Genomic DNA, 10,094 nt, shown 5'->3' on the forward strand with positions numbered 1-10,094 from the left:
AACTCCTCAACAAAATGTAATAGTAGAAAGGAAACATCAACATATCTTAAATGTTGCAAGATCCCTTTTGTTCCATTCTTATTTGCCTTTATATCTTTGGGGACATTGTGTCTTAACAGCAATTTATTTGATTAATAGAATCCCAAATTCAGCCTTGTCTCATAAAACTCCTTATGAAGTATTTTATGGTCATGCACCTTCCTATGGTCACTTAAGGGTTTTTGGATGTCTTTGCTTTGCTTCCACTCTAGCATATAATAGATCTAAGTTTACTACTAGAGCTAGAAAATGTGTCTTTCTAGGATATCCTTTTGGTGTGAAAGGTTACAAAGTCTTAGATATAAGTACAAATACTGTTTTCATTTCCAGAGATGTACTGTTTCATGAAGAAATATTTCCTTTTGCTGATGCTAAAAAACCAGTTTTAGATCCTTTTCTTTTTACTTCGGAAGTTGAGGACATTGCAAATTCCAGCTCAGGTAATAGCTCTTTCGTTACTCCCATTTGCATTCCTAAAAAATACATTCCTTGTTCAACTCCACTTAATAATTCTATTTCAGTTGAGGTTCCAAATTCTAATTCTAATCCTTCTTCTTCTTCTTATTCTTCTGTCATTCCTATCATTACTTCCTATGCTAATCATAATTCTACTGATTCTTTGGTTCATTCTTTACCTGACCATACAATTCCAAATATAGTCTCAACAGCACCTGTTCATATTACAGCAGCAGAACCACCATCTGCACCTCTCAGAAAATCAATGAGACACACCAAACAACCTGATTACTTAAAGGATTATTCTTGTATTGTTACTCACATTCCAGGTGCACCTTATGATATATCTCAATACCTTACTTATTCACATTTGGAACCAGGTTATCAGTCATACATGATGACAGTCTGTTCTTCTCCTCAAGAACCTCAGTCTTTCTTTCAAGCAGTTAAAGATCCTTTGTGGAAAGAGGCAATGGATAAGGAAATTCAAGCACTTGAGAAAACTCACACTTGAGAGCTTTTTACTTTACCTCCTGGTAAATCTCCTATTGGATGTAAATGGGTATACAAAATTAAATTTAATTCTGATGGTTCAGTTGAAAGATACAAGGCAAGATTAGTTGCAAAGGGTTACACTCAATGTGAAGGTTTATATTTTCTTGAAACATTCTCTCCAACAACCAAAACAGTCACTATTAGAGTCTTGATTGCATTAGCAGCTGCCAAAGCTTGGTCTCTCTATCAATTAGACATCAATAATGCTTTTTTGCATGGGGATTTGGATGAGGAAGTATACATGTCTTTTCCTCCTGGTTATCATAGTAAAGGGGGGAGTTCTTCTTCTCCTATTGTGTGTAAGCTACTCAAATCTCTCTATGGTTAAAAACAAACTTCAAAACAATGGTACACTAAACTTTCCACCACTATTCAACAGCTTGGTTTCATTCAATCTACTGCTGATCATTCCTTGTTTGTGCATGTGAAAAGTTCTTTGTTTACATCTTTATTAGTATATGTGGATGACATGGTCATCACAGGAAATAATCTCGTCTGTGTTGCTAAACTGAAGTCGGTTTTAGATGCCAAATTTGGGATTTAGAGCCTTGGTTCACTTAAATACTTCTTGGGGCTTGAGATTGCTAGAAGTGAGAAGGGTATCAGCTTAAATCAAAGGAAGTTTGCTCTTGACATATTAAAAGAAACAGGTATGATGGGATGCAAGCCTGTTAATTCTCCTATGGAATAGCAGCTGAAGTTGTCTAAGGATTCTAGAGACTTGTTGATAGACTCGAACAAATACAGAAGACTCGTAGGCAAACTAATGTATTTAACTTTGAGTAGACCTGATTTGACATATGCAGTAAATAGATTGAGTTAGTTTTTGGCTAAACCAAGGCATCCACACATGCAGGCAGCCACTAGAATATTGGAATATATCTAGGGAACATCAGGGCAAGGGGTATTTTTCCTTAGTGATTCAGATTTACAACTAAAAGCCTATTGTGATGCTGATTGGGCAGGATGTCCAGACACTAGAAGATCATTAACTGGTTATTGTGTTTTTCTTGGGAATGCTTTAATTTCATGGAGATCAAAAGAAGCAGTCAATGGTGTCAAGGTCTTCGACTGAAGCTGAATATAGATCAATGGCAAGTACTACCTGTGAAGTAACTTGATCATTGTATCTATTGAAAGATCTTCAAGTAAAGCATGATAAGTTAGGGCTAATGTACTGTAATAATCAACCAGCTTTGCGTATTGCTGCGAATCCTGTGTTTCATGAAAGATCAAAACACATAGAGGCAAAATATCATATAGTGAGAAATAGGGTTCTTGATGATACTATCAAAACATTTCATGTTGCTTCCAGAAATCAGTTGGCAGATGTCTTTACTAAGGCACTTGGTGTAGATAGGCATATTAGATTAGTCAAGAAGTTGGGATTGATCAACATATATGCCCCTAAGATTGAATATCCTAATTATGTGAAGAAGGATCAAAAATGCAAGAGCATTGCTCTTGAAGGGGGCGGGGGGTGTTAAAATTGATAAGAAGCTATGGGAGGATTAGTTATTTGTTATAATTAGTTAAACTTTGTATTTTCTTTCCCTCTAAAAGTTAGTTATTTAGTTAGCTTAATAGTTTCTGTATATAAGGAGTTTTGATGATTGTATTCTTTAAGTTTTCACTTGTAAAGTTCAGCTATATTCAAGAAATAAGATCAAGTTTATTTCTGATCTTCTATTCTTGGAGTTCTACAAATTATGTTCTTGAAATTTTATAAATACGTATGTTGGGTTAATTTTTTTTTAGATTATTTATTTTGTGATAAGAAAAGGCAAGTGTAACGAAACAAGGGGCACCTCAGAATTCCCATTTGTCGGGTTCTCGCTTGGCTCATCATTGGTAGATTTGGTTTCACTCTTGCCATTCTCAAATTAATTTGTTTCTTATATCATTGGAATATTTGTTGTTGTTCGTCATGGCTAGTGAACGAGATGATTCTCTACAGTTTATTAGTATGCGGTTGGATGGTAAAAATTATTCTCATTGGAATTATGTGACGGGAAATTTCTTAAAGGGTAAGAAGATGTGGAGTTATGTCTCGATTATGGCTCGTAAACCTGTGGAGAGGTTGATAAATATGAGGACTTATTGGACTCGTGGAATACTCATAATTCTAAAGTTATTACTTAGATCACTAGTTATGTTGATAGTCGCTTTGGGATTCAATTGGTGTTGGAAATGGTGTATTCCCAAAAAGGGGGTGAATTGGGTGTTAAAAACTTTTTGATTAATTTAAACATTTCGCCGATTCACCAAAGATCATATCTCATTAAAAGTACATGTGTATATCTAGAATAACTTTAGCAATGAACACAAAAATACACGTATGTAGTAAATCTTATTTAAATTAAATGTGTGTATGCAAATGATTATGACAATGAATATAAATTGGCATACACGTGCAGAAATTAAAATCCACGAATTTAAATAAGATAGAGAGAGACACACACAAAAACTTGTTATCGAGGCTCGATCAAACCATTCTACATCCCTACCTTGGGCATACCCCCCCCCCCCCCCCCAAAAAAAAAAAGAGATTCCACTAAGTGCTCACTTTAACTGGGTGGAGCGACACCACTTACAATCCTCTCCTTACTGGGTGAGGAATACTTAGCTCACATTACAGGGCTGACCCAACCTATATACCTCTCCTTCCGGGGCGAGGAATGTCCCAACTCAATTACCAGGCTGAGCCAAATTGGTCTCCGTTAAGGGGCAGAGACTCACCACTTCAATTACAGACTGAACCCAACTGGTCTCCCTTATGGAGTAGAGACTCCCCAATTCAATTAATAGGCTGAACCCAACCATTACATTAAAAAAAATTTGTACATATAAAAATGCTTTTACAACTAAGCTGAGATGTACAACATGAAAGCTTTACAATGCACTTTCTCATGACATGAAGTTTAAGTTCAGTAGAGTAAGAGTGTTTTTCTTGAAATATATATTCCAATCTTTGAAAAAGGATATGTATGATAAAATGCTTCAAAGATTCAAACCCTAATAAAAATTTTCTCCAAAAATATTTTTTTCACTAGACATGTAGGGGAACCTAGGGTGTTTACATTTCAAAAATATTTTTGCAAAAAAGATCTTCGATTTCAAAAATAAAATATGCAATAAGTGTTCAACAAAGATTTGCAATAAGAGATACTTGGTTTCGCACCTAGCTTTCCTAACTCGCAAGCCTGAGAAGCAAGATTCGTGTGTTCGTTTAATTTGTTAGAAAGAAAATCAAATTTCCTCTTAGGTCAAATCGTCGACGATTTCGTAAAGCCCAAAAAAACCGTCGATGGTTTCTTAGTGGTAATCCTTTTTTATTTTTTTTTAAATAAAAGAAGTATTAGTGACGAATCTACAAATTCGTCACTTGTATTGTAAAATCAATTTTTTTTTTTTAATTTTTTTTCAATAATAGTATTGATAGTTATTTATTCGTCACTAATAAGAGTCTTTTAGTGATGGATTTAATTCGTCACTAAAATCGCATAAATCGTCGCTAATATTTTCTCGCAATAATTTATGTGTAAAAAATATTTTCTCGCAATATTTTTTGATTTTTAGTGACGAAAATATTAGTGATGGTTTCAAATCCTTCACTAATAGTTCTGTATTAGTGACGGTTGCTAAAACCGTCTCTAATACCCTCTTTTAGTGATGAAATTGAATATGTCACTAATCGTTTTGTCACTAAAAACCAGTTTTCTTATAGTGTGCAATTTCATAATAATAGCCCCTTTTGGTGTTTGGTGTTTTAAGCGTCAAAGTAGAGGAAAAGAGGCATATCAAGTGTTGGAGTTTTTGAATTTGATTTATAAAGTTTTGTTTAGAAAAAGCAATCCATACTTGTGCTCTTAGGATCTCAGCTCCTTTAAATTCTTTTCAGTGGCAAGTTTTTACAGAGTTCTTGCCTAGCACACTCACCACAACCATCTTAAACTGGCAACCAAGCTTTGGAACATTTTCATTCTAACAAAGATCAGTGTCTTTTGCTGGCTAGCACTTAATAACTTAATTCTAACTTCAGATAACCTTCAAAAAAGAGGATAGAATTTGGCTCCAATGTGTGTTCTCTGCAAGAAGGAAGTTGAAAATGTTAATCATCTTCTCATTCACTGTTGTTTAGCAGAAAAGTGTGGTCCTCCTTATGCTATTTCCTGCAATTACAAATGGTCATGCCTTATGATCAGATCATTTCATTTTATGATACATGGAATTCTACGTCTCTTAAAGGGTTTTTGAAGAACCTTAGAGCAACCATTATGGTGGTAGTTTGTTGGGAGATCTAGAAAGAGTGAAACAAAAGAATTTTTAGGGAGCACTCCTTCCCAACTGCCGAAATTCACTCTAGATGTGTTTCCAGTCTCTTCCATTGGTCTAGGTCTTATCTCACTCTCTCAAATTTGGACTGAAAAGACTTTCATTGTATTTTAGCTGATTTAGGAGGTTAACTCGGAGGATTTCTTATGGACTCATGCCTTGATATTTCCTCGTGAAGCCTTTGTGTCCTTACTTTCTTTTTCTACAAGTTTATTTCTTGAAAGCACACTTTGTTCGACTTCCAATCTTCCTTCTTTTGCTTTTTTTTTTTTTTCTTTTTCTTCTTGGCTAAATCATTGAATCCCCTATCATTCCTTGAATTTTTTTTTTTTTTTTTTTTTTTTTTTTGCTTTCATGGGATTTCCACTGTTACATCCATGGACTTAGTCCGTTCTCAATTTTTGTAAATTGTTGACAAAAGTTCAATACAGTCTTCTTGTATATCCCTGACTTCTTTCGGACTTCCGCGGCTTACTCCTTACTTTTGTCTATGCTTTTTTATCCCAAAAAATTCAGAATTTAGCCTTAAGAAGTTTTACTTGTTTACTTGCAAGGTGATGGTGGCTTTGAGATTGGGAAGTGTTTGATTGTATTTTCATTAATGTGGGAGGTTGTTTTATCCTTGCCTTTTTCTGTAGGTCTGTTTGGAGTTTCCAAGCATCTTACTTGATTTCTCCTGTAATAATGTTAAAAATATAAACTTGACAAAGGCAAAAGAGTCAAATTTGGATGCAGCTATCTCCACCAACCACAGCCATTTATGTTTAAATTGTTGAGCAGTAGCAACTACCTCCACCAACCAACCTACATCGTTGAATTAATATCCACCTACCATTCCATCCTTTGCTATATATATACAGGAGTTGTGTGTGTGTGTGTGTAATGTTATGTGGTGTAGAGAGGGAGAGTACCAATGAGAGAAATTGTTTTGAGTTGTTTGTAATTTTTCATATTATTGAAAGTTCTCTGTATTTTTCATATTGAAATCAATTGAGTGTATTTGTAAGTCGTTCCTCACTGAATTCAATCACAACCAGTGATTGAGTGTGTCCCCTCCACCCATCAAATAATGTGATTACCTTTTCAAAAAAAAAAATCATATTTAGGGTCACCATCTCCCAAACACCGAATCTAAATCCGCATGAGTTTAATTATATTAAATCTTCTTCTTTTGCCACCTCTCAACAGTTATATATAAAAAAAAAAAAAAGATGGATTAAGTTTTCTAATTGAGAATGTCGAGTCACAAAATGTATTAAAATTATGTACTAGTGCAATGATTTTGCATGCATATGTATGGATTTTGCTTGACAGGAAGCCATGAGATGTTTTTGTTTTAAGAAAATAATTCAACATTCTAGAATTAAATTTTAATTATAATAACTTGTTCAATAATTGAAACATATATTAAATGGATTGTTATTTAGATAATAAATGTAAGGACAATATGTGATTTATTGCACACATTTTCTTGGAAATTAACCATGTCAAATTTCATTATATTGGTACTAGTTTGGAATATGTCGGTTTCATATGTGATATTCATTTTGTTCATGTGTGGATATATGTATTGGAATAATGATAAAACATTTAAAATTTTATGTAGAAATTATATAATTTCATTAAAATAGCTAGTAAGCTTTTTGAATAATATAGAGGTATTAAACTATTTTTCTTAGTAATGGATATACTAGTTATTAAATTTTATAAAAACACATACTTCAACCAATGGAGTGACGCAATTAATGAAACGGATTGACTCATTGAAAATATGTAGATAGCTTGTTGAAATTTGATTTCTAGATTTTCTTTTCAACAATTTTTTTTTTGAATTTTACGCGTTAACCAATTTGAGCAAATAAAAACATTAAAATACTTGAAAAATTGCAACACAAAATCCAATATTTATACATACAAAATCACAATTAAAATATATATAATTTTAATATTGTTTTTTTTTTTTATAATTCGAGAACTCCAGATACTATTTTGCTACTTTGAACACTATGGTACGGTACCAAACTCTGGGGTGAAAGTTACTCGCTCATTGATGCATTTCTTGTAATTCAACGAGATAAACTCTAAAAGAGGAATCGAACCCGTGACTTAAAATGGATCCTATGTAAAAGCCCCCATCATCTGGCCTTTTTTTTTTTTTTAATTCGTGGGAGCTGGGGAAAGGAAATTTTTTATATAATTATTTTAATGCACCATTTTCAAGTTACCAAAACTCTCTGTCCCACGCATGAATGCATGCCCAGCCACATGGATTCCAACTCAATGCCCAGGTATACTACAATACATGCACGAATTTATTCTAATCCAATAAATTAAACTGATCATAGAGGGAGAGAGAGAGAGGAGGTAGGGTTTTTACTCCACAATTGCACGACGACTGTATAAGCAAGTCGAGTGAATTGCTAACGGTGTTTGGACGGAAAAAAGAATTCATTATTTCCATAATTTTTTTCTATCCATGATGGTCAACCAAAAAGTAAAGAATTTTAAAATCTTGTAACGTACCCAAAAATCACTCAATCCTACCTTCAGTTATCTTCTCCTCCCATGCACAAAAAGGCAACAAATCAAAAATTTGCATTTTAAATTCCCATACATCAATCGCGCAAGGGAAAGCAGATTTGGATTCCGAAAAAACAGAAATTTAATATAAACAGCGAATCCTTAATTGGGATCCCTTCCTAAGCCCTAATCAAACCTTTGCAACTTTAGACTTGGACAAGACTTGAAGTCCGGCTAGGTCAATCCCAAACAACATATATATATAGGTGGGAAGAAGTGTTAATTTCACTGAAAGGTCTCAAAGCCGGAGTGTGATGGTGGAGAGGCATTATCTGCAATTCATCGTCCAATATTCTTGCAGTGTCTGAAAGATCTGCACTCTATAACTACACGGAACAGCAGAGAGAAATGGCCACCAACTTCATCATCTTCTTCTTGTTTTCCTTACTTCTCATGTTTCACTGTGGTATATATATTTATTTATGCATCTTTGCATACACATATTTTTCCTATATATGTTAAATACTAAATATAAATATGTATTGCATGTATATATAGGTGAAAGTGAGCTGCAGTTAAATTATTACTCAAGCAGTTGTCCTAGAGCCGAGGAAATAGTCAAACAAGAAGTCACAAAACTCTTCCAACAACGTAAGAACACTGCTATTTCTTGGCTTAGATATCTCTTCCACGACTGCATGGTTAAGGTACGTACGCGTATACTACATATCTAAGGCAACGATCAATGTCGCCACATAATCAAAAATTCATATCTAAATATACATATGTTGCTAAGATATCTAAATAAACGTTTTTATACGTTGATGCATTCATGTGTGTAGTCGTGTGACGGGTCATTCTTGTTGACGAAGAGTGAGGGAGTGGAAGCAGAGGTGGATTCCCCGAGGAGCTTTGGCATAACAGATTTCAGGTATTTTAATCAAATCAAAGAAGCCGTAGAGAAGGAATGCCCATCCACTGTGTCTTGCGCTGATACTCTTGCCCTTACTGCTAGAGAAGCTATTGTCTTGGTTCGCTCTCTCTCTCTCTCTCTCTCTCTCTCTCTCTCTCTCTCTCCCTCCCAAACTCACGGACATCTTGCTAAATTAAAAATTTATGCAACAGTTAGGAGGACCACGCGTGGACATGAGAACGGGACGAAGGGATGCCTTGCAAAGTTATGCGAAAGAGACTGTAGACTATATACCAAATCACAACGACCCCATTTCCTTGGTGTTCTCCCGCTTTCAGAATATTGGCATTGATGCTGAAAGAACTATTGCCCTTTTAGGTACACCATTGGATCTTACTTACTAACATTTCCCACTTCGGTATATATCATTATGTCGTTCTCCGATTCTCCAAGGATTAAATGAAGACCCAAATAATTTTCAGAGTTTACTAAAATTTGATTTTTAATATATATTCAGGAGCTCACTCTGTTGGTCGAGTTCACTGTATGAACATAGTACACAGGCTCTACCCAACAGTGGATCCAACGTTGGCTCCAGAACATGCTGAATACCTTAAACGCCGGTGCCCGGAACCGGACCCAAGTCCGAAGGCAGTGGAGTATGCAAAGAATGATCTTGAAACGCCATTTGTCATTGATAACAATTATCACAAGAATGTCTTAAACCACAAGGCACTACTAGAGATAGATCAACAATTGGCTTCAGATCCAACCGCGCTTCCCTTCGTGGAGAAGATGGCTGCAGATAATGGTTATTTCCATGAGCAATTTGCAAGAGCCATTTTCCTATTATCAGAGAATAATCCACTTCAAGGTGATGCAGGAGAGATCAGAAAGGATTGCCGCCACGTCAACAAAATATTGTAACCAATTTTGACCATTAATGGGTAGTTTAATGTTTTCCAATAAACATTAGGGTAGTTTTTAGAGTTTCCCTCTCCGTAGCGGGGGTGAAGTTCGACAATTCAGGGTTTGTTCAAGATTTATGATTCTAGTTGTTTTTATTGTTCAAAAAAAAAAAAAAAAGCATTAGCGTAGTTTCAAGAAATCATTGATTTCACCACTACATTTATAAAAAAAAAAAGCTTATCATTGCATTTTTAAAAAGTAAAGCTGGCTTAAGAATACATAAGCAATGTGGCAAAAATACAGAACAGCCAACAAACTAGTAAAATACCAATAGAATACAAAAAAACAGCCAACTGAACCAGCAGAA

General features: G+C 34.7%; 1 protein-coding gene across 1 annotated transcript; it reads left to right on the forward strand.

Moving 5' to 3' along the window:
- Window positions 1–6,334: 6,334 nt before the first annotated feature.
- Window positions 6,335–9,745, forward strand: LOC131167431 (peroxidase 21-like; the record flags this gene model as incomplete). Its single annotated transcript, XM_058126237.1, has 5 exons — window positions 6,335–6,362; window positions 8,458–8,612; window positions 8,748–8,936; window positions 9,031–9,196; window positions 9,336–9,745. Coding segments are annotated over 5 exons (948 nt in total), but the record flags the coding sequence as incomplete, so codon positions are not given.
- Between the last annotated feature and the right edge of the window lie 349 nt (window positions 9,746–10,094).

This window comes from Malania oleifera, chromosome 11 (genome assembly GCF_029873635.1).
Source record: "Malania oleifera isolate guangnan ecotype guangnan chromosome 11, ASM2987363v1, whole genome shotgun sequence".
NCBI lineage: Eukaryota > Viridiplantae > Streptophyta > Magnoliopsida > Santalales > Ximeniaceae > Malania > Malania oleifera.